This window comes from Bombina bombina, chromosome 3, assembly GCF_027579735.1.
Source record: "Bombina bombina isolate aBomBom1 chromosome 3, aBomBom1.pri, whole genome shotgun sequence".
Lineage (NCBI taxonomy): Eukaryota > Metazoa > Chordata > Amphibia > Anura > Bombinatoridae > Bombina > Bombina bombina.
In genome coordinates this window covers 54,860,022-54,886,869 of record NC_069501.1, presented here as the reverse complement: position 1 = coordinate 54,886,869, position 26,848 = coordinate 54,860,022, and the positions used below count along the sequence as shown (strand labels likewise).

General features: G+C 36.1%; 1 protein-coding gene across 2 annotated transcripts in view; it reads left to right on the top strand.

The window, feature by feature from the left end:
• Nucleotides 1–26,848, top strand: part of LSAMP (limbic system associated membrane protein) — a 1,151,692-nt gene that overhangs the window by 457,241 nt on the left and 667,603 nt on the right. For both annotated transcript variants that reach the window (XM_053705841.1, XM_053705842.1), the window contains exon 2: nt 26,485–26,717. In XM_053705841.1, coding sequence (XP_053561816.1) covers nt 26,485–26,717 — 233 coding nt within the window. The remainder of the gene's footprint in view (nt 1–26,484; nt 26,718–26,848) is intronic.

The following is a 26,848-nucleotide window of genomic DNA, read 5'->3' as shown; positions in this document are numbered from 1 at the left end:
ACAGTCGCAAATGGGCCAATTTGCCCATTTTAGGGGCGCAGCATAATTAACCAGCCATTAGAGGCTGGTTATTGCTGCCTCGAGCTTGCGGTAGCAATTAGTGCTTAAAAAATAAACCAGAGATCAGATCTTTGGTTATTTTTATACATGTCCCCCAAATGCCCCCAAAATACAGTGTAGGGTATTTTATTAAAAAATAAAGATAGCAGCATCTTTATTTTTTAATAAAATAAACTGCACAAGAAAGTATTTTGGGGGTAAACTTGGCGGGAGTGGGGTGTTAGAAAAAAATGGCACTAAAAAGTGCCTTTACATTGCGGTCTATGGGGAACTGTGTGTTCCCAGTAAATATATATGTACTGTATATACATATATATGTATGTATTAATATGGGTATATGCACATATTAACACATAAATATATATGTATATAATGATATATATATATATATATATATATATATATATATATATATATATGTACAGTGTATATATACATGTAGCCCTCAGTTTACGCCGGGGTTAGGTTCCAGAAGGAATGGTTGTAAATCGAAACCGTTGTAAATTGAAACCAAGTTTATAATGTAAGTCAAAGGGAAGTGAGGGAGATAGGTTCCAGGCCCTTCTCAAAATTGTCATAAGTAATACCTAATACATTATTTTTAAAGCTTTGAAATGAAGACTTTAAATGCTAAACAGCATTATAAACCTAATACAATAATCACACAACACAATATATAATTAAACTAAGATAAATGAACAAAAACATTTGCTAAACAGCATTATAAACCTAATAAAATAATCACACAACACAAACTAAACTTGCATTTTTCTGCAAACAGTTCTTTCTATGCATTCCAATCTGGACTGATTTATAGACAGGAAGATCTTGTTCCTTTGAAATCTGCTCAATAGCTCAGGTCTGGTTAAACTGATTAATTTCAGTTTGCTTGGCTTTGCTGCAACACAAGCGGAAAGCTCCACCTACTGGCTATCCAATACTGCAAAACTTTCTGCGCTACACAGCCCTCAGCAATGAGACTATCATAAGTGGACCCAAATAATGACAGATAAAAACAATATAAATAGACTGTTAACGTATGTTCTCAATACCATTGGTCAATACACAGTCCAATTACTCCAGATGGACTTTTGCCAAAAGTTTGAATAGCAGTCCCGGTGAGAGTCTATATACAAATGTCAAAAGCAAAAGTTCAAATATAGATTAAAAACTCTCACCACAATGTCCCACTCTGTCGGCTGATCGTAAATGGGCAAATGTATTACCCGCTTTCAGAGGACCAAAGGATTGGTGTAACGAAGTCCAAACAAGCCGTTATGCTTCACGCTCCAAGCTGTCGCACTAGCGAGCCGGGTGATGACGTCACTCAGTGTCGACCTACGGAATCCGAGGTGCTGCTCTTCAGAAGCTGGGCTCTTCTCTCCTCAGCCAACAGAAACATGCAACAGAGAATGAAAAGAAAAAGTGCAACCTTGATTCAAGTGGTTTTAATGACAGATTCACAGCTAAAACACAAGGTAAGAATTGCACTTACCAAATAACATTAAAAACATACACATAAAAAATAAAGATGGTCTCCACAGGAACAGCAGGTAACACCGGTTTAATTCGCCCACCAGGTAAATTCCGGATCCCAGTACTCCTCCAGGCCTTTGTTCCTCTTGAGAAAGCCTGTCCGTTAGACAGGGGAAACGCGTTGAGGTTTTTGTAATACTCAAATGTATGATTAATATACATATATAGACTTTTAATAGTCATCACAGGCCTGAAGGAGTACTGGGATCCGGAATTTACCTGGTGGGACGTGGCGAATTAAACCGGTGTACCCTGCTGTTCCTGTGGAGACCATCTTTATTTTTTATGTGCATGTTTTTAATGTTATTTGGTAAGTGCAATTCTTACCTTGTGTTGTAGCTTTGAATCTGTCATTAAAACCACTTGAATCGAGGTTGCGCTTTTTGTTATCATTCTCTGTTCCACCTACTGGCTATTTTAATAAATGCGCTGCTTCTCAATGCTTTTCAATAGCAGTCACATGACTGGAAAAAAAGGTTGTTATTCTGAAACGGTGTAAATTGAACCGTTGTAAAACGAGGGCCACCTGTATATATATATACAGGGAGTGCAGAATTATTAGGCAAATGAGTATTTTGACCACATCATCCTCTTTATGCATGTTGTCTTACTCCAAGCTGTATAGGCTCGAAAGCCTACTACCAATTAAGCATATTAGGTGATGTGCATCTCTGTAATGAGAAGGGGTGTGGTCTAATGACATCAACACCCTATATCAGGTGTGCATAATTATTAGGCAACTTCCTTTCCTTTGGCAAAATGGGTCAAAAGAAGGACTTGACAGGCTCAGAAAAGTCAAAAATAGTGAGATATCTTGCAGAGGGATACAGCACTCTTAAAATTTCAAAGCTTCTGAAGCGTGATCATCGAACAATCAAGCGTTTCATTCAAAATAGTCAACAGGGTCGCAAGAAGCGTGTGGAAAAACCAAGGCGCAAAATAACTGCCCATGAACTGAGAAAAGTCAAGCGTGCAGCTGCCAAGATGCCACTTGCCACCAGTTTGGCCATATTTCAGAGCTGCAACATCACTGGAGTGCCCAAAAGCACAAGGTGTGCAATACTCAGAGACATGGCCAAGGTAAGAAAGGCTGAAAGACGACCACCACTGAACAAGACACACAAGCTGAAACGTCAAGACTGGGCCAAGAAATATCTCAAGACTGATTTTTCTAAGGTTTTATGGACTGATGAAATGAGAGTGAGTCTTGATGGGCCAGATGGATGGGCCCGTGGCTGGATTGGTAAAGGGCAGAGAGCTCCAGTCCGACTCAGACGCCAGCAAGGTGGAGGTGGAGTACTGGTTTGGGCTGGTATCATCAAAGATGAGCTTGTGGGGCCTTTTCGGGTTGAGGATGGAGTCAAGCTCAACTCCCAGTCCTATTGCCAGTTTCTGGAAGACACCTTCTTCAAGCAGTGGTACAGGAAGAAGTCTGCATCCTTCAAGAAAAACATGATTTTCATGCAGGACAATGCTCCATCACACGCGTCCAAGTACTCCACAGCGTGGCTGGCAAGAAAGGGTATAAAAGAAGAAAATCTAATGACATGGCCTCCTTGTTCACCTGATCTGAACCCCATTGAGAACCTGTGGTCCATCATCAAATGTGAGATTTACAAGGAGGGAAAACAGTACACCTCTCTGAACAGTGTCTGGGAGGCTGTGGTTGCTGCTGCACGCAATGTTGATGGTGAACAGATCAAAACACTGACAGAATCCATGGATGGCAGGCTTTTGAGTGTCCTTGCAAAGAAAGGTGGCTATATTGGTCACTGATTTGTTTTTGTTTTGTTTTTGAATGTCAGAAATGTATATTTGTGAATGTTGAGATGTTATATTGGTTTCACTGGTAAAAATAAATAATTGAAATGGGTATATATTTGTTTTTTGTTAAGTTGCCTAATAATTATGCACAGTAATAGTCACCTGCACACACAGAAATCCCCCTAAAATAGCTATAACTAAAAACAAACTAAAAACTACTTCCAAAACTATTCAGCTTTGATATTAATGAGTTTTTTGGGTTCATTGAGAACATGGTTGTTGTTCAATAATAAAATTAATCCTCAAAAATACAAACTTGCCTAATAATTCTGCACTCCCTATATATATATATATATATATATATATATATATATATATATATATACACACAGTATATATATATATATATATATATAATATATATATATATCTATACACACATTTTGCTGCCAATCGCTTTGCGACTTAACCTCTTTTCTGAGTTAAGGTTCTGATGCTGTCTCTGACGGCATTAGAATGAGGCTCCCATTTGAGCCTATGGAAGTTCGCTCTTGTGAGCGCAATACTTCCCAGCAATACGAATGCAAGCTTGTGTTCGCATTGCTGACAACTTGTAATACCAGCACACATTAGCTTGTGATGATTTTACACAGTTGAGCACACTTGTAATCTGGACCTTAAGGTCTGAAAAAAAGCATTTTTGTTATTTACATATATCAGCAAAAATGCTTGTAGCAAATATTAAGACTACTTCATTGAAAGCTTTTGCTGTGTATGGAGCATATGCAGAAATGACTCACACAATATCAAACAGCGTGTCACTCTTGCAACCCTATTGCTTATATATCTAGGCCATTACTGTCTCTCTCAGCTCTCTGTGCAGTGTTCAAAAGGAAATTAAAGGGACAGGAAACCCAAATGTGTTTATTAATGATTCAGATAGAGCATACATTTTTTAAGCAACTTCTGTTAAATTTTAGTTAATTCTCTTGATTTTCTTTAAAAAAATAAATATATACATTTTGATTAATTTTTTAATTATTTTAGGTGTTACAGATTTGTTTTCTTACTATTTTTATTATGTCCCTTTAATTCCTATTTCTATGCCCCCCTCCATATTTACTTACAGCTGCTATTTACTTAGCTACGGCTAATCAGATTCTGGACACTGCTGTAATCATTGTTGTGACACTCATCGGGGACCAGAGCACACACATAAATGTAACAAAACAGAAAACAATCTTTTGCAACAATATAAAACAAAAATGCAATAGATCTGTAGATTTTTTTTTCAATACACAGCTTTACTAATAATAAATGTAAACGTCATAATATGATGCTAAGAATTAATCAATTTTCATTTCTATCATGTGTATCTGTCTCTTGTGATCAATTAAAAATTAATTGCCATAATAATGAAATGCGTTGTCGGGAGCTGATTCATCTGTTCTTCGATTTTTAATGATCCAGCAAGTTTAATTCAGTCATAACATGAACTCGAAGTGACTTCAGTAAACAGAATGGGGACCCAGCTGTTTTCTTCCTCTTTGGTTTCTTTCCTGTGATCTTTGTTACGTTCTCGATGCATTTCGCACACATCTCTCTTCGCCACTGATCTCTTGCGTTTGTAGCATCAAGGAGAACATCTTTGAAGTTCTATTTAGCATGTGCGCGTGTCACTTTCACACTCTCTTTTAAAGTTAGTCTTTGCATTTCTAATCTGTCTCTTTATCTTTCCGGGCATTTGATGTCTGCTGTGTCTCGGCACTGATCTCACTCTTGCTTCTTGTCTCTGTCTTTAACCATCTGTCTGCTTAGCTTTTTATCGGAGTCTCACAGGGAATGTGGTTGCACAGGTATTGCTCTGATAATAAACCATAGTTGCCTCAGACCTTGGTGTAATTAATTACCACTTTCCCAGAGAACAGCATGGGAAGAATTATCTGTAATCACATATCGATTGCAAATGTATGGTGTATAGTATATTTCATTAACCAAAATGTGTCTGTGAGAAGCAGATATACTGTATCATATGAGACGTGTCTCAAAATGATTCTTCACACACTGACAAATCCATACCAATTGCTATAAGGGTTGCAACTTGCTTTGGTGCATTGATGGAGCTGAAAGTTAAAAATACATTGCATTCAAAAGTTACTGCTTACTGTGACCCAGTACATTGGGTTTTTTTCTGCTTCTCTGTCTCTGTTGCATCAGCTGTTGGTTGCAAAATGAAACTGCTTCTGATTGCATTGCCATGTTTACTGGGTTACAACTTGTGTGTGTGTGTGTGTGTGTGTGTGTGTGTGTGTGTGTGTGTGTGTGTGTGTTGTAGGAGTGTGTGTGTGTGTGTGTGTGGTATGAGTGTGCGGTGTGTGTTATATGAGAGTATGTGTGGTGTGTGTGTTGTATTACAATGTTTGTGGTGTGTGTGTGCATTGTATTACAGTGTGTGGTGTGTGTGCATGTTGTATGAGAGTATGTGTGGTGAGTGAGAGATGTGTGTGTGTGTTGTATGAGAGTGTGTGTTTTTTGTGCTGCATGAGAGTGGGTGTGTGTTGTATAAGAGTGTGTGTGGTGAGTGTAAGGTGTGTTTGTTGTATGAGAGTGTGTGTGTGCTGTATGAGAGTGTGTGTGATGTGTGGGCTGTATGAGTGTGTGTGTATATGCTGTATAAGTGTGTGCAATGTGTGTGTTGTATGAGAGTGTGTGTGATGTGTGTGTTGTATGTGTGTGTTTGTGTGTATGTGCTGTATGAGAGTGTGTGTGATGTGTGTGCTGTATGTGTGTGTGTGTGATGTGTGTGTTGCATGAGTGTGTGTGTGTATGTGCTGTATGAGAGTGTGTGTGATGTGTGTGTTGTATGAGATTGTGTGGTGTGTGTTGTATGAGAGTGTGTGTGTTATTACCTTTTACAACACTTTCAAGTTTGACTACAACCAGGAATAAAATATGCACACATTTTAGTCACTTAGCCAAAAATTGAAGCAATCTTGTTGTATAATACTTCAGAAATTTTCAGACCAAGCATTAAAATAGGATTATAAAGTATGCGGTATTATGGAACTGGGTCTTGAGAAAACAGTTTGAATAAGCCTGATTTAGCGCTCCCGCTTGAGCGTAAATGTTGCTAGAAGTAATGTTTTAGTGCACGTATTTCAAGTTGAAAGTAAAACTTCTGCGTTTGAGCAAAACCCAACCCGTGCTAATTTTAGGACTTCGGATAGCGTGACCGCACTAACTTTTTTCCCCTATAGAGCGTAGAAGAAAAAAAAGAACATGTATCACTCACGCATTAACCGACAGGAGTTATTCATATTTCACATTCCAATGTTCTCACAAATATTCTCACAAATTTACGTGCCTGCGATATTCTTATACTGCGCGTGCATCGTTCGCGCCACTTGTAATCTAGCCCTATGTGTTAAACCAATTTGCACATATGGAATAATAAAAATGTATTATTACTCGTTTGTCCCTTTAGTGACCCCCTTAACAACTGGCATAGATTAACTATACAAATATTTGCTTTTTGTTACGTATATTTTCAGTTGCACCAATGCCATTCAAAAGTTATGTGTGCCTCTGTGAAGCCAGCATTTTAAGGTTTTCTAAATGTTCCACTGTTCATTTGGGAAGAGCCTTTGTCCCTTGCGGGTACCTTTGGCCCCATTAGCTAGAGTATGCACACCCAGACTGCCTGCAGAAGTGTCATTATGTATTAAAATTGTGTTCTTCTTTCTCAAAATAAACATGCCCCTAATGAGTTTATGAATATGTAAATGAAGGTAGAATCTGCTAGCGCCACTAAATTGGTGTCACTAGAATTTATTCTGTAGGACAGTACTTTGTGCTCCTGTCTTCTGGGCTACATATAAAAACCCAGACATTGCAAGTAGCTTCTAACCCTCAAGTCAAGGAACAGTGAGTCTTATGACAATAAAGTCTCACATTATGTATTAGGCATTTTAAAAAAGAATATTTTAAAGCCTGGGGAATATGTGATCTGAAGCCTAGAAAACATATTTTTATTGTTTTTAATAAACAGAATTTCAAAGTCACATACCTTTTCTGCGGACATTTAATTGCATGGGGACAAAAATGTAATTTTTTGAAGGGATAAACAACATGAAAAGGAAGAGATTACTGCTTTAAGGGCCTATTTATTAAAGGGAAACTGAACCCCAAATTTGTCTTTCGTGATTCAGATAGAGCATGCAATTTTAAGCCACTTTCTAATTTACTCCTATTTCAAGTTTTTTTGGTTCTCTTGCTATCTTTATTTGAGAAAGAAGGCATCTAATTTTATTTTTTGTAACAATATATAAGTATTGTTCAAAAGTAAAATGTATCTAAACAGTATGCAGCAATAAATGATACTATCATCTCTGAAAATACACATTCATACAGATACCAGATGTGACAAGAAGACTTAAATTAGTTATCAAGATCAGATGTATAAAATTGAGTTGTAACAGACTAATCGATACACACTATCAACATACAGTAATGATGTACACGCTCAATGAATATACACGATAATCATTGATGGCAGGATTACGTTACTAAATATGACAGGATTATTGATCCTATTGACAGATGCAAAGTCACAATGTAAACATTGACACCCAACCACTCTGATTGGTTGATTCTCATGATCTTCCTTCAAACAGGCGGAGCTACTGGGAATAAATACCCGCCAGAACGGAACCTCTGTAAACCCTTTTGAGAAAGCCGAGTATCTCGGCGAAACATGTCAGGGGAGGTTGGGAGTTAATGGGCTCCACATATTTGTTGTTTTAACTTAGCAGGAACTTAACTTAAAAGTAATACTAAAATTATTCAACTTAGACTACTTATATCCTGTAGTGTCATGACTTAGACTAACTATACAGACTTAAGCAGCTGGTTGTAATTATTATTTGCGGTTAACACAGGGACAGGCAGCAACTATATTGGTATTCAAAAGAAGTACTTTTTTATTAATCGGATGAGTCTGGGAACAATATGGTCTGAATATAGTCAGACAGGAATTTGCCAAGTCATTATGTATTTGAATGCAATTGAGTAGCAGATTACTGATAATTGGTACTACCTGTATACTGTATACAAAACACGCACAGAGCGTTTAATTCTTACTCTGGATATACTTGATGCTAAAGTTTAACATATCCATACAGGGTATGTTTATATATGGCAATAACTATTAATAGAGATATATAGAATTATCGTAGTAATACCTTGTGCATAACCATCACTACTAAACTTAGTTAATCCACATTCAGGGGAATGTTGTAGTACCAACCTAGGCTATTAACCAGTGCTAAGTTGTTGCACTCTATGGGCATATAGCATTACAATATTAATGAATACCAGTGATTACCAGCGGGATTTAACACTATACGATGTAATTGAATAGTATATCTGCTATCAAGTAGCAATGGTGGAAACATATTTAGATGAAAACTATTAACATTTAATATCTTATAAATCATGTGGAATAGTTTTATTCATGACGAATATATTTAACTAGTTTTTTCAATACCAATATGTTCATGCAAACGTTGAATTCTATTCCATATATGATACAAACAATAACCTGATTATATGTACATGGTATATCACAATATACCACTAACCTATATCCACCATTAGGATTTTCCTTGTCTCACCATTGGGATATAATTATTAGAGAAGAGTCTGAGGACTATGGATTAATATGTCATCCTAGGTCTATACTATAAAGACTAGCTAATAATTAAACCACTAAGTGCTTATCCAAAACTAACCTTTAATTGGACAGGTCAGTTTTTGCTGTTCTTGTCCTGATTTAATTTATTATCCGTTCCTGTATTTTTAAATGTATTGTCTTGCCATTATTTTTAAAGTCCCAATAAAAGTTATATTTTAATTTTCCCAGTTTATCCGTCACTTGTTACTCAGTCTAATATTACGCACCAAAGGGAATTTTGAGTGCTATCTATGTGTACAATTTTTGGAGGTTTACACCTCCTTTTGATCTAAATATATGATGAGTACACAGCACCAAGTATTTACATTATCATACATGACTGTACTAGGAGGGTAAGATATAACTCTCTCCGAGTAACTTCTAGTACTTATAATCCCCTTTTTATCTCTCAGTAGTGCCATTGGGCTCTTTTCTTTGCCAGCAGCTACAAAATGTTAACCTTATAAATAGTGTCTGTGTCTACTGAGTGTTGTCATCCAATGAGTTAACATTGTCCAATATTCTTACAGGACACTTGCTTTTGTGTAAAATTGTGTTTGCACCAAATTCCCAAAGAGAGGCAAAAGCAAATTCTGTAACCTGCAAATGTTGCGGTTACAGGTGTTTAAGGTCATTATACGCTAGAATTTTTTTTGCAGATGATCCATTTATATAGCCCAAAGTTTTAGGAGAATACTGCTGTATACTTACTCCAGCTTACTTATGTTTGTGTAATGAGTCTTTTCATATGCAAAGGAAGGGAGGGGGAGTGTCTGATATTTCCCATTTGCAGTGGGTGTTCCAGCTACATTTTTAACAGAGCTAAACTGTGAGCATCTAAGTAAGTTTTTAAACAGTTTTATACTGGATTTTTAGATCAGTATCTGTGCATCTTATTCTTTATAGTAGCGTCTATTACATGCAGTTATATGAAAATTGGTGTACACTGTCCCTTTAATAACACTAGCAAGTATTTACATGTCAATATTTTCAAGTTAACCCCTGGGGGCATATGTATCAATCTCCGAATGGAGCTTGATGCCCTGTGTTTCTGGCGAGAAACAGCAGTTATGAAGCAGCGGTCAAAAAGACCGCTGCTCCATAACCTGTCCGCCTGCTCTAAGCAGGTGGACAGACATCACCAGAAATCAACCCGATCGAGTACGATCGGGTTGATTGACACCCCCCTGCTGGCAGCGTTGTCTGCAGGGGGCGGCGTTGCAGCTCTTGTGAGCTGCTGGTGCAATGCTGAATACGGCGAGTGTATTGCTCGATGTATTCAGCAAGGTCTGGCGGACCTGATCCACACTGTCGGATCAGGTCTGACAGACCTTCATAACTAGAGGCCCTGGTATCTGCATCACCCTTTATTTTAAATATCTATAACATTTCCCTAAATAATTATTATATTCTAATATTAGGCAGCATAACCAGAACCACTGTCTTTTTCTTGCTCATTTTAGTGACAATTTTTTAACTGCAATAAAATCATGAAACCCTTTCACTATTCGATACAATGTTGTTCAACTCAGTGTTCCCTCTAAGACCAATTTTGTATGCATTCCAGCAGTAAAACAGTTAATTAGAGCAATTAGTAAACACTACACAAAGCAGACTACAACACACTTCACAATGCAGACTGCAAGGTGTGGTTCCATTATTTCACTGCTGGGCCGCACACAAAACTGGTCTTAGAGGGAACACTGAACTTCAACAAGTTATACAATTGTGGATAAATAAGTTTCTTCTACTTAAACACAGAGTGCTTTTGTTCTGATTCAAGTATAACCCAAAGTATTTTAAAAATAGCAAATGTGATCAGTACCATTTCTTAAACTAGCCCAGTGGGGCTGAATTATACATTTGCGCCACATAGTTATAAAGTCAAAAGTGTACGAAAGACGTGGGCAGGGGGTTTTCTATACCTGAAGATTGTAAAAATGACTCTTGAGACTGGTATCTATGGAAACCATTGAGAAAATATAGTAGGCTGGTCTGTTGAATTTTGCCTGCTGTTTTACAATTTAATGTTAATACTCAAGCAAACAAATTTCACACTCTATTGACTTCTTGCTTTTTCTTTCTTGGTTAGCCATGATTATTTATCACACGTGCTCTGCAAACCTACTACAAATATGGCAGGAAACAAAGGAAAGGCTATTTTAGGTCTACAATGAAGTCCATATAGCTTCATAAGCTGTATAAATGCCTAATGATGTGAAGAGGTATAGAGCTATAATTGTGGATTTGGAAAAATGGGCCATTGAGTCGGCTCTGCCCTGCATGAACAATTCAGTAAGTGGCAGTAAAGGCAAATAGGAGAATGTACGTTCTTTTCACACTGACTATTGTAATTGTTCAATAGTTACATTTGTAGCTGTCAGAATTCTCCCCTATCTTCCTGACATATAAATTGGTCACTTTGGCCGTTTAATACCTTTAATGCTGACAGAAGAGAAAATATTTTCACTGGTTAAGGAGCTTCTTTCATTAGCTTGACACATTTCTGTTACTCCACACTATAATAGTGTTATATATAATTTATGCACCTTATATATAATAGATAAAAACACCTATGTAGACACAAGACTTGGACATATATGGTTGTATTCCAGTCTATTTGAAGAGCTATATGAACAAGTTCTCATGATGCCAATAGCAGTGTTAATTTTGTTGATTAAACTATGAATAAAATTGTTAAAACTAATGGCTAGATTACAAGTGGAGCACTTATTTGTCGCGCACCCATAAACGGGCTAATTCGCCAATTTACTGGCATGGCGATAAATAACCAGCCGTTACAAGTGGCTGGTTATTGCTACCGCGAGCTCACGGTAGCAATTAGCGCTCTGAAAATTAACCAGAGATCAGATCTCTGGTTAATTTTCTAAATGTCCCCCAATTAGGCCCAAAATAAAGTGTATAGTTCATGTTATAAAAAAATAAATACAATTTTAGCATTGTAATTAAAAAAAAAAAATGCATGAAGCAGTTTTTAGGGGTTACAACTAGTGGTCGGTGTTAGAAAAATAACTGGCACTGAAAAGTTGTGATTTATGGGGAAATGTATGTTACCTGTAAACATATATGTATAAATTCACATATTAACACATAAATATATATGTACATAATCATATACGTATATATTTACATTTTGCTGCCCATAGCTGCGCGACTTACCCTCTTTGTTGCGCTAGTTCTCATGCCTTGTCTGACAGCATGATAAAGAGTCTCCCATGGAGCCTATGGAAGCTCCCTTTCATGACCGCAATGCTTCTGTGCAATGCGAAGTTGCGTTCGCATTGCACCTAACTTGTAATACAGTGTACATCTGCATGCGCTAGTATTATGCTGGGAGTACAAATATCTTTTTAGCGAAAGTGATATTTTTGCACTCCACATGTAATCTGGCCCTAAATTTATATTAATATTCAGACAAATGATTAAGCAATGTCAGTTAATTTATTCCTGTGCCAACCAATACGTTTGTAAGATTCACTTTTGTTCTTGGACAAATATATTAAGAGATATTGTGCTGGCTTGTAGCAGTATCACTAGCACTCGTTACTACTTTAACTTTATTTAAGTTGGCTAACAATTTCTATCTGCACATGAATGAATATAGACATAATAAAAATTTCAGTGACTGATGATTTGCTATTAAGACAGGGGGAGTGAGGGCATGGTATTGTACTGAATAAAACATATATTTTATAATTTTGATAAATACCCAAAATGTTCACCAATCATTTAATTATTAAAACAAATTTGTTTTATTTTTAAATAAACCTACTGGTCTTTTCATTAAGTAAACGTAGATTAAACTATATGAAGTTATGGCAATGTGGGCGTTATAGCTGTGCCGCCCTTTCCATAGACTTCAGTAGTAGCGTGTGACAGCGCCTCTTCAGGAAGAATCCAGATAAACTTGCACAGGTGCAGGAGTGAGCTACTACTAGAAATTATGTAGATAGCAGTCAGCTGCACATTGCCTATGTCAACTGCATCAGAAAAAATAAACAGGCTGCTTGTATTAGGCTTAGCTTTAACTATTTACAGGGCTGATATTTACACAAGACCTAGCATGATAATATGTCTACAGTGCATTGATTAATTGACTTGTTTCATAGGTGCCATTAATAAGACACTTTTAAATTCACTTCTATTTTCAAATGTGCTTTGTTCTCTTAGTATCCCTTGTTAAAAAATGAATACGCACATATCATACACCAGTGGGAGCTGCTGCTAATTGGTGCCTGCACACCTTTGTCTCTTGTGATTGGCTAAATAGATATTTTCAACTTCCTATCAGTAGTGCAATGCTGTCCCTTCAGCAATGGATAACAAGAGAATGAAGAAAATTTGATAATAGAATTAAATTGGATTGTTTTTAAAATTGTATGTTCTATCTGAATCCTAAAAGAAAATGTTGGGGTTATTATCCCTTTAACTCATCAGAATTCCCATTTTTATCTATATAGTAATAAAAACAGCAATTCAGCATTTATGCTTTATTTGCTGTAAATTTAGTTTTACTTGCGAGACCCTGGACAAGCTGCTTGACTCAGCAATGTGATGTGGTTACTGGGGACACTAGCATAAGACATCTTCCTATATGACATAGGGATTGTAATTTAATATGTTCTAGACAGATATGTAAATGTATGCTGCATCACTTATATAACCATCTGAAATCATTCTTATCCCATCCTTCCTCTGCCATTCCTTCCTTACCATCTTAGTTCCTCTACGTTCTGCCATACTGACTTGCAGAAAGAGATAAAATAAGTGCTTCCCATCTCTAAATCAATTGTACATGGGTGAGCAGTATATGAAGTAATATGAGAGCTGAAAGATGTGTTTAGTTTCATGTTAAAAAAGGGGCAGTGTGGCTTTCACAGCAGTTTGTCTTAAATCAGATCTGCCAGATGAGTGGCTGTTAAAATGATCCCTTTTGCTGTACGGCAGTGAGAAAAATATTGCAGGGGAAATGAAGGGGATTTCATCTTTATTTGATTTGCCCCATATACATTTTACTTCTCAGCATTTTTCTCATACATTCTGAATTGTTACAAGAGTGTGTCTTTATTTCGCACAGAAACCAAGAAATGAAAATTGGATCTATATATTTTTAGGGGTAACCAGTGGTAACAATCTCTAGTCAAGGGGTTAAAAAGACGAAAACTCCAGAATCGCTAAGTTTAAAATCACAGAATTTATCACATAGCACCATGATATCAATAGAAAAAAGCGTAAAACAAGAAAATGCTCTAAAATGCTAAGGCATTTTATAATTTAACTTTTGTTTGCATTTAACTGTGAGTTTAACCCCTGCGAATGGATTAAACACATAGTTAAAGTCAGTACTAGAGCAGTAATGCACTACTGAGAGCCAGCTAAGCACCTCTGGTGAGCCAATGGCAAGAGACAAATGAGTGTGTGTAGCCACCAATCACCAGATAGCTCACAGTAATGTAGCTGGTGACAATATGTACATATGCTTTTCAACAAAGGATACCTGTTGAATGAATTACATTTTATTATAAAAGTGGATTGTTTTAAAATGACGTGCACTCTAAATAATGCAAGTTTAATTTTGACTTTACTGTCCCTTTAAGTATCCGCGTGGGCATATGACCCCCTTACTAGGCACTTTCTATGTTCAAAATAAAACCATTGACAACCGAAAATGGCATATAGAGGCAGAAAGCAACTTTATTACCTGTTTAATGAATATACAGGCAACTTTATAAAATTCTTATAACTACCCACTAGAAACCAAAGGGGCTTGCCCCCTTTTTATAGCACAATATCTCCCACCAGATCAGGAAGGTCTTATCTCCAGCCTCGCTACTTCACTACTGGGAGCTAGTTAAACACAACTGGTGAGCGAATGAAAAGAGGCATATGTGTGTAGCCACTACTTTGTAATCAAATATAGCTTAATAATTATTCTCTTTTTGATGCCAGCCCAATGCAGTATATGTCTTGTTTTTATTAACATTATTAGGCTTGTCATATATTATTTTAAGACAACCAATAGAGAGTACTCATTATACACCAGGGATCTCCTCTATGATGGTTTTGTAGTTCTTAAATATTTATCAAAGGTTACATTTACTTAAGAGAGCGCTTGATAATCCGATCTTATTTTTATAGTAAATAATTGATGTAATAGGATTATGGTCTCACCAGTGGGCACTTATCTGGTGTAGGGACCTACTGTGTTTAGAACATTGTGTTGGATCTGTGCAGAATAATAATTTTGTAAACTATGGAAGGTGACTTTGCAAGAACAACAGTTACTCAGTACCAGCATGCTAATTGTAGATATTTCATATAATTTATGAGACGAAAAAATGTAAATGATAGTAATGTACTTTGTACTCTATATGGAAAGGGACATATTGCACAAAGGGCTAGTACTAGTATAGGGTAAGGACAAGTTTAGGGTTAGTACTAGTATAGGGTTAGGACTAGTTTAGGGTTTGGACTAGTTTAGGATTAGGACTAGTAAAGGGTTAGTAGTACTAGTCTAGGGTAAGGACTAGTTTAGGGTTAGTACCAGTATAGGGTTAGGACTAGTTTAAGGTTAGGACTGTTAAAGGGTTGGGGCAAACAAATGGTTAGGACTAGTAAATGTTTAGGACCAGATTAGGTTTTGATCTAGTATAAGGTTAAGGTTAGGACTAGTAAAGGGTTAGGACTAGTAAATGGTTAGGACTAGTAAAGTTTTAGGACCAGATTAGGTTTTGATCTAGTATAAGGTTAAGGTTAGGACTAGTAAAGGGTTAGGACTAGTAAATGGTTAGGACTAGTAAAGTTTTAGGACCAGATTAGGTTTTGATCTAGTATAAGGTTAGGGTAAGGACTAGTAAAGAGTTAGGGGAACTAATGAGTTAGGGCTAGTTTATGGTTAGTACTAGGTTATTTGTTGGCCTAGTTTAGGGATAGAATTTGTATAGTTTTATGACTAGTGTAGGGTTAGGACTAGTAAAGGGTTAGGACTAATTTACTTCTAATTGGTTAAGACTAGTTTAGGCTTAGGACTAGTTTAGGTTTTAGACTAGGATTACAGAAATGGTCAATGCATTTTAGTGAATTTTCTTTGACATTCACACAAGATGGACTCATGCTGCCATATAACCGATCCTCACTCCTCCACTACATCCCAATAATGACTACACCGCTGCAATTGCTGGCAGCAAGATATTGAGAATTCAAATGCATATCCTACATGGATAAATGAGTAAGCATTAGCCAACACTACAAATTCATGATGTCATTCTAAAGGACACAATGCAGAGGGGTCACCAGATGCTGAGGTGTACAACACATGGGCGGTACTGAACTATAAAGGACATCTCTGCCACTGAAGACCATGGTAACATGTAGCATAAGGACACAAATGTATCTGCTCTGTTTTTTGGGGGTGTTGTTTTTGTTCCGTCACTTTGCCTCCGGCAACCTCACACCCTGCGGCAGTTCCTTCCTAAAATGACAACTAGTCATTTAGCTTACAAAGCCTTTGCTTGTGGCAAACACTTTCTAGTCTTCACATTGTACATTATTTTAATTTTGCAAGTATTCTGCAGAGAAGACAAAATATAAATTGCTCCAGGCTATACTGTAGGTTTATCATCTCTTTGTCATCTGTTTTACATTTTCATAAGGGGAATGTTTATAATTGATTTAGATTTAAGCACTTTAAATGAACAATTTCATATCTCAAAAATATGAGATCAGATCAAATAAAAAGATAAAATACTTGAATTAGAGGTAGATTTCAGCTTTGCTAGTCATTTTATAGGCTGACTTAACCTGATCTTATTAATTGTTTTCATATTCAAAGCAATTCTGATTCCTACATTAAGCACAATTTTCAGCACTTTGCAGATGACTTCGGACCACATTAACTCGTCATATACATAACATGTGAAAACATCTAGACCACGATTACAATTTGCCTACATTTTTATTGAGACCTACAACCCCTTGAAAGCTGTTTTATTTTTTTATTTTATTAGAGTTAAACAGCTTACTAGGCACATGAAACCATCTGAAATTGCAATTATAATCCACCCACAAATTTCCAACACCCATCTCCTTAACCCTTATCCTGTAGATTGTAAACTGTACTTATGCACCCAATGGAGTTGTTTAATATGGTAATAATAATAATAATCATAATAATAATGATAATAATCATAATAATAATTATGATACTAATAATAGGTAAGTGCACATAATACAGTAAAAGTTTGAAATAAAACTATATATATATATATATATATATATTTACAATTATATATATATATTTAAGAGGGAGGAGATAATACCACTTAAAGGATAAAGCTGGTGCAAATCCTTAAGTATTAAATATTAAACTAAAGTTGTAGACAAGAAAATAAAGTGACACATATTACTGTCACTTTAAAAGAAGGAAAACTGCACACAGTTATCTCTTAGAAAAATACAACATTTATTATTAAATTAAATTCCTATAGAAAATATGCTAATGACTGGATTAGGCCCAGTGACCTTAAAACAGATATACACAAAATTGTACATTACAAATTACAAAGAATAAAATGTGATCATATAACTTTTATTGCACAGTTCAGTACCAACTTCTAAAGCTGAACTACAGCCATCAGGTTGCACATGGCTTCCATACAACTCACAAAGTCCCCAAGAGATATAGCTAGCTAGCATATAAAACGTTCCGAGGTATACCTCTCAGAGTAACACGCCAAAATAACGGCATTCCGCCACTTTACTCACAGTGTCAGGCTGATCAGTGATGAGATGACGTAGGAGGTGGGTGTGCTTGATATCCTAACACACCTCTTGTCTGATTGGATGGGATCCAGAAACCTCTATACCACAGGCCGTCCTGCCTGTCAATCACTGGATGAGCTTTAAAGTATAATGTAGCGTAGTTTGTCAGCCTAAAAGCGGACTGAACATGAACTTCCAAAAGAACACAGTTCTGTGTCAAATTGCTCCGTGGGGTATGTCCAATCCAAACCATACACTTAGTGTGTTTTTCCATTAGCAAACATAAGGCTTATGGACTTTCTTTTGTGACCGTATTTGGAAAAGGAGAATTCTTTACAAAGTGCTGGTGGACTTTCAGTTTATTTTGCTGGTGGGAGGAGTTTCCGGACATCCATGGAGTGCCCTGTATGTTTTGGATCGGACATACCCCACGGAGCAATTTGACACAGAACTGTGTTCTTTTGGAAGTTCATGTTCAGTCTGGGACTTTTTATATGCTAGCTAGCTATATCTCTTGGGGACTTTGTGAGTTGTATGGAAGCCATGTGCAGCCTGATGGCTGTAGTTCAGCTTTAGAAGTTGGTACTGAACTGTGCAATAAAATATCTTCACTTGTAATGAGCCCTTTAACTTTATATGATCACATTTTATTCTTTGTAATTTGTAATGTACAATTTTGTGTATATCTGTTTTAAGGTCACTGGGCCTAATCCAGTCATTAGCATATTTTCTATAGGAAATTAATAAAATTTTGTATTTTTCTAAGAGATAACTGTGTGCAGCTTTCCTTCTTTTAAAGTGACAGTAATATGTGTCACTTTATTTTCTTGTCTATAGCTTTAGTTTAATATGTATATACCTTTCTACCTTCTAACAACACTTGCCACAAAATCTCCTAATCTAGGTAAAGGGACGGTGTACTATAAAATTGTTTTTCCCTTAATGTGCTTCCAATAGCTTGCTATACCAGCTGCAGAGTATAAAATGTATGATAAATTGCATCTTTTAGGTTTATGTTTGTATATGAAAGGGCGGGTTTTGTTCTATGAAACCACAACCTATTAAAATAGGTTTAGCTTGCAGAGAAATCATATCTTATTTTATAACTTTTTCTCTGCCTTTAAATCAAAGACCAATGCTTCGAAAAGTCAATTGAAAATTAACATTTTACTTATTTGTCCTAACCCCCACTAGGATTACAATTTTTCCTGCTAACTATGTTTACGTAGCCTTTTTATAGCCTATATTTAAGTGTAGAAACTTTCAGTATAGGTAGGGATAACACAGTCATAATTTGTTATTTCAAATATTGAAATAAAGGTAGAGGATATTTTTTGTAAACAGTGTATTGCACTTCAGCAGGTAAAATTGATAAATGGGGACACATTGAAGGGGAGCAAAAAATAGGGCACACTGTCACTTTAATTAACACCCTATAAGCAACCATCTACGAAATATCTGCAATGCATGTAACCCTCACTTTTTCAAAAGCAATGTCACTAAAGGTCCCCTCCTACCGAGTTAGTGAGGCCTATTTATCATATGTCTGTTGGACCTGATCCGACAGTGCGACAGACTTCGCTGAATGCGGAGAACAATACGCTCTCCATATTCAGCATTGCACCAGCAGCTCTTGTGAGCTGCTGGTGCAACGCCGCCCCCTGCAGACTCACGGTCAATCAGCTGCCAGCAGGGGGGTGTCAATCAACCCGATCGTACTCGATCGGGTTGAATTCTGACGATTCCTGTCTGCCTCATCAGAGCAGGCGGACAGGGTTATGGAGCAGCGGTCTTTAGACCGCTGCTTCATAACTGGTGTTTCTGGCGAGCCTATAGGCTCGCTAGAAACACGGGGCCTCAAGCTCCATTCGGAGATTGATAGATAGACCCCAGTAATGCAGTCCTTGTTCTGGTGTGCACATCGCTATATTAATGTAACATTCTAAAGTGTAAAATGACATACTTTAAAGTGAAGGTCAATTTTCATCAATGAGTGCCCGGTTTTTAAAAATACTTTTAAAAACAGGGGCACTTTCAGTGATGAAAATTAACATTGCACTGGATTTGAAGAAATACTTACCTTTTACTCCTGCAAAGCCGGATCGACGATCCCCCTCCTTCTTCTTCCTGCTGTAGACCACAGCAATGACGAAACTGGCTTCCTCCAATCACAGCCGGGCATCACGAGCTTGACTCTATGGGGTGCAAGCCATGATTGGAGGAAGCCGGTTTTGTAATTTCTGACGTCAGTACAGAGGAACTGAGGCTGAGATCGGCGATCCGGTTTTGCAGAAGTAAAAGGAAAGTATTTCTTCAAATCCGGTGCAATGTAAATTTTCATCAATGAAAGTGCCCCTGTTTTTAAAAATATTTTTAAAAACCGGGCACTCATTGATGAAAATTGACCTTCATTTTATTCCATTTACTCATCCTAGCTTGCTTTGATTTTGATCACAATCTTGCAATTGTTTTTGGTAGATGAAAATTTGTGAACGTTCGCTGGTAGTGTCCAAAATGCTTCTGCCTTTAACACCCCTCAAGCTTGAAATATTTATCTCCCAAAAGCAACAAGAAATTGTTGTCTCCATTGTTAATCTCCTAATTTTGTAATCCAGCAATCAATTCTGAAAGATTAATGAGAAACAAAATGGCCGTTGGAAGGGTCTAGGTATTACCTCATATGTTAAACAGCCTGTTTGTTGATTGATTCCTTTGAATATTGTGTAATGATGCAAATCAGTGATGTGTGTGCAGTTATCCTGTTGTGCTCAAAACCAGAGATATGTGTGTCTGTCTGAAGAATTTAAACAGGAGCATAGGGAATAGTGTATTATTTTTGTGTATTTGTTTAGTTATTTTGCTAATTGTGATGGTGTAAAAGTGATTTTTATTATTATTTTTTTAATTTAATTAAAGGGACGTTAAACCCAAAATTCTTTCATAATTCAGATAGAGAATTCAATTTTAAACAACATTTTACTTCTATTATCTAATTTGCTTCATTCTTTAGATATCCTTTGTTGAAGAGATATCAATGCACATAGGTGAGCCAATCACACGATGCATCTATGTGCAGCCACCAAGCAGCAAATACTGAGCCTATCTAGATATGATTTTCAGCAAAGGATATCAAGAGCATGAAGCAAATTAGATAAAAAGGAGTAAACTAGAAAATTGTTTAAAATTGCATGCTCTTTCTAAATTCTGAAAGAAAAAATTTGGGTTTCATGCCCCTTTAATAATCAGGTAAGCTGTTTGATGACGTTGCTTATGTCATCCAATATGGCGGCAGGAATGTCAGTGTACTTTGTCCCTGCACAAACTCAAAGTTACATTAGAAAAACTTTTTAGTGTCACTCGGTAATATGAGGAAAGTTGTTCATCAAATAATTTTAACTGTGGAATTCCAGAAGTGCTAATTGTCATTGCAAATATGTAGTTAAGTATCGAGAATTTGGATTGTGAATGGCCAAAAATGACTGGCAATGGCAGTAATAAAAAAATAATAATAATAAATAAAATTATATATATATATATATATATATATATATATATATATATATATTATGTAAAATATTGTGTTGACATCAAAAAAGGTTTATCGGCAGCTAATATGTCACTAATTACCAAATGATAGAACCCGTATGTTTGTAACCCTGACAATATGAAATACAAAGCCAAAGACCACCCCCCCCCCCCCAGAGACGCATTGCAGCTTCCTAGCAGGACACAGCTGGTGAGACAATTGGGAACAGTAGTCAAATTGATCCACCATTCATTTTCTTGGTATCTTTGTTGAAGAAACCAAATTGCACTACTATGAACTAGCTGAACACATTGGGTGAACTAGTGACAAGAGGTATCTGTGTAGCCACCAATCAGCAGCTAGCATCCAGCAGTACATAGCTTCTTTTGAGCCAACCTAGGTATGCTTTTCAACAAAGGATACCAAGATAATGAGACAGATTAGATAATAGAAGAAAAGCAGGAAGTTGTTTAAAATGGCATGCACTGTCTGAATCATGAAAGTTAGTATGTTCATATTCACTGCAATATATATATAAATAAATATCACTATAAAGGGACATGAAACCCAAAAAATGTCTTTCATGATTTAGGTAGAACATACAATTTTAAACAACTTTCCAATTTACTTCTATTATCAAATTTACTTCATTCTCTTGGAATCATTTGTTGAATGAGCAGCAGTGCACTACTGGTTTCTAGCTGAACACATGGGTGAGGCAGTCACAATGATTATATATATGCAGCCACCAATCAGCAGTTAGAACCTAGATTCTTTGCTGCTCCTGAACTTTCCTAGATAAACCTTTCAGCAAAGGATAACAAGAGAAGAACACAAATTAAATAATCAAAGTAATTTGGAAAACTGTTTAAACTTGTATGCTCTGTCTAAATCATGAATGTCTAATTATGACTTTACTGTCACTTTAACTAGTCAGGAGTTATAGATGTACCCGTAAACCATTAAAGCTGGGCTATCTTCACATCACAACTACATTTCAATGGTCAAATTCCCATTGTCTCTGTTCTATTGAGCACAAGCCATTGCAAATTGTCACTATGAAGTGTAAAAATTGTCATTAATATCCATAACCAATACTTTCATGGTTTCTGATCTCAATAAGATCTGCACAGCTGTGCACTACAATATTCACAAAACCAATAAAAGGCTCTCTTGATAACACCTTTAGCTGAAGCAATGTTCTAATCGGAACTGTGTGCTCTTTATTTCTTGCATTCATCTAAATCCCTTTTTGAATATTCTGAGTGAGTTTACTAAAATAATATTTTTTTAGACTTTTCTCTGTGGTTCAATAGCAGAAATATTGATGTGGATATAATCTGCAACGCTTTGTGCCAGGCCAGCGTCTCTTGCTGCAGAATTAACCAGCCGATAACAGATGATGAAAGGCAGAAGAAAAAGCAGATATACATAACATAACATATTACAAGTACAACACACCAAGAAATTAATTCAAACAATACTCTCTTCAGATTGGCTCCCCCAGAACAAAAACAAAACACTATAGAAATTCACGGAAGCCAAGTAGAATACTAAAAAAATGAGTGTGCTTCAGCTTCTGTAAGGAAGCCGTGTGATTTATAGCCAGCTCCCCAGAGATCCATCATTGTCTTGTCTGGTCTAGATGCTCTGCATCTTCCATTGTAATTAAGGGACGAAGCCTTTCAGATGCTGCAGAAATGGTTTCCTTACTGTATATTATGAGCTTGGAAAAAGGAAAAACATATAGGGGCCGATTTACCAACCGGTCCCAATGCTTCTAATTCTACGAGAGCCTTCAGTCTTGCCGGAATCAGGAATTAAGAAGCAGCGGTCTTAAGACCACTGCTTCTTAACTCTTCTGCCTGCTCTGAGGCTGCGGAGATCAATCCGCCGATCATGTACGATCGGGTTGATTGACACCCCCTGCTAGTGGCCGATTGGCCGCGAATCTACAGGGGGCAGCATTGCACAAGCAGTTTACAAGAACAGTGTATGCTGTCGGCATTCAGCGATGTCTGGCTACAGCGGATCATGTCTGCCAGACTTTGATAAATAGGCCCAATAGTGTTAAAGGCCAGAGGAATAAGAAGCTGGTTTGTTGATGAGTTATTATAAACATAGATTTAATTATCTATTATCAAATTGTCTTTGTTCTCTTGGTATTCTTGGTAGAAATTTGTAAGAGTGTGCATGTGACTGGAGTAATATTTGGCGACAGTTTTACAACTATGTTATACATTTTCAAGAACAGTAGATGGTGGTACTGCTTCAAAAATGTGAATTCTATCTAGATATCTCTTCAACAAAGAATACCAGGAGAACAAAGCATATTTGATAATAGAGGTAAATTGAAAACATTTTTTAAATTGTATGCCCTGAATCACGAAATCACTAAATAAAAAATTGGGGTTTTAAATCCATTTGATGTAACAATTATTACACGTGTGCTTTGAAAAGATTGTGTGCATTACAGATAGATAGATAGATAGATAGATAGATAGATAGATAGATAGATGATAGATAAATGATAGATAGATAGATAGATAGACAGACAATAGATAGATGATAGATAGACGATAGATAGATAGATAGATAGATAGATAGATAGATAGATAGATAGATAGATGATATATATATATATAGATAATATTAGATTGACAGACAGATAGATGATAAATAGATAGATAGATAAGATTAGATAGACAGACAGACAGAGAAATAGATGATAGATAGATAGATAGATAGATAGATAGATAGATAGATAGATAGATAGATAGAGATCTGCATATAAATATTTTCAATATGGCAGATTAGAAAAAGAATATTTGTCTAACCTTCACATTATACAATATAAAATAAGCTATTGTTATAAGTAGCTTTCTATGTATAACAGAACTCCTTGAATTTATTTATTTTTTTATAGCGATTAACCATTGACTTCTATACTTTTTTTTATGTAACTTGTTTCTAAATATGCTGCCCTAAATATCCAGTCTTGATCTTATCATCTATTAAATCTAAAATAAGGCCCCAAGTGTTTTATGGTAAAGCCTCGAGTTCTATTGGGTTTTTCTGGGCAGCAATCAAGTTATGGTGTAGCTTTCCAAAGTAAATAAAAGTAAAATGCATCCCAATTCATAGATACATTTCTAAACACACCCTGTACCCACCACCTAGGGTATTTAATAGGGTATCTTACTTAATTATTTAGTTCTATAACTTTGTTTATATGTTGACCCTACATTTGTGTATTAACTCAAAATGAACAATTTTTTCATTAGAAACAGGAAATGTAGGCATTTTTGTACATTCTAAATAAATATTTAACTTTTTATTTAATTCTACTTTTTTCCAGTAATTCAAAAAATTTCCTTATTGTGCATTCATGTTTAGACTATTGATTTTATTAGATTTATATGAAACAACAACCATGAGTTGTTACGTTTTCAAATGTTACATTCATTTTAAATGTTGTTATAAAATATAATGGCTGCCTTAGAAAACCCTAAATGAATAACTCACACACCCAAATCCCAAAGATGTCTGTTTTATTAATTCATTGCTTAATTAAAATTTTAAAGAGACATGAAATCTACATTTTTCTTTAATGATTTAGATAGAGTATACTATTTTAAACAACTTTCTGTTATCATATTTGCTTCATTTTCTTGGTATCCTTTGTTAAAGGAGCAGCAATGCACTACTAAGAATTTGCTGAATATATATATATAGGCGCAGCCACCAATCACCTGAGCCTACCTAGGTATGCTTTTCAATGAGGAATACCAAGACAATGAAGCAAGATAGATAATAGAAGTACATTGGAAACGCAAAAATTGCAGGCATGTGGACCTATTTACTATGGTGCGAGTGGACATGATCCGATATAGCGGATCATGTCCACTACACATCGATAAATTCCGACAGCATACGCTCTCTGCATTTATCATTGCACCAGCAGTTCTTGTGAACTGCTGTTGCAATGCCGCCCAATGCAGATTCGTGGCGGTATCAATCAACCTGATCATATTCGATCGTGTCGATTTCTATCCGCTGCTTCAGAGCAGGCGGACAGGTTATGGAGCTGCGGGGCATCAAGCTTGTGCAATGTTAAATGCCGACAGCGTATGCTGTCTGCATTTAGAAATGTCGGGCGGACATGATCCGCTACAGCGAATCATGTCCATCATTTGTTAAATCAGCCCCTAAGTGCTATTGTATTTACTTTTTATTATGCATGTGATTATTATTATCTATTTTTTCTATCCCTTGTTCACATTATGTGTATATGGGGCTTATTTTGTGCATCGTATTTCACTGCTATTTCTTTTAATCACATTGTTTTATTTGATATATTAATAGACTGAATGCGACATTTGCTTTTTCTTTTCAAAGAAATCTTCGAACATAATTTAAGAAAAAAAGATAGAGATTACCAGTATATAGCCAAGTTTTTTTTTTTATTCAGACATCTAGAAAATGGCAAAATTTACATAAGATAATGGCAATACATTAAACTTAAATGGTATCTATGTGTTGAAAGCAAGTCATTTTTCTTTTTCAAATATTCACTGAATGAAAATTAACCACTTATTATACGTAGTGAAATAAAGAACTTGGTGCACTAAAGAACTAGGATTTGCTTAATTCAGGTATAAAATGTACGTGTAAAGTGAGATTTGCAGTAACAAAACTGTACTTTATATAAAAGTACTTTATAGGATAGAGAATAAATTCCAATATATAAAAAAATGTTTTAGCAGGAAAATAAATTGCATGACTTTTTATAGCTTTATAGCTTCCCAATCCTGCCCCTTAAATATTAAGAACAATTCGACTGATTCAGTTCTTGTAGATTTTCTCAACTCTGTTGAAGAATTGTTTTGGCATTACAGACAATGTATATTTTTATACATCTACAACACCATTTTACTAAAAAATAACCAGCTGTGTCTGGGCACCTCCATACACTATAATCTTTTCATAAGCTAATTATATGTTTTTAGAGGTTATGTTTTGTTTTTTGTTTTTTTAAGGTTTATGTATATTTCATAACAACTCTGTTTGTTCTTTTATTCTTCAGATGTTTTGTGGAAGACAAAAGCTCTAAAGTGGCCTGGTTGAACCGTTCAGGCATTATCTTTGCTGGAAATGACAAATGGTCCCTTGACCCCAGGGTAGAATTAGACAAGAGAAGTCCCCTTGAGTACAGTCTTCGCATTCAGAAGGTGGACGTCTTTGATGAAGGACCCTACACTTGCTCTGTGCAGACCCAACATCATACACGGACTTACCAGGTTTATCTGATTGTCCAAGGTAAGGAAACCAAGCAAAGTGAGAATAGCATGCCAGATCCTATGTTTTCCTATTCAATTAATTATTGTTTTGTTTTTTTTCAATAATGACTATATAATGACTTAAAAGGACATTACACGCATCTTTTCATA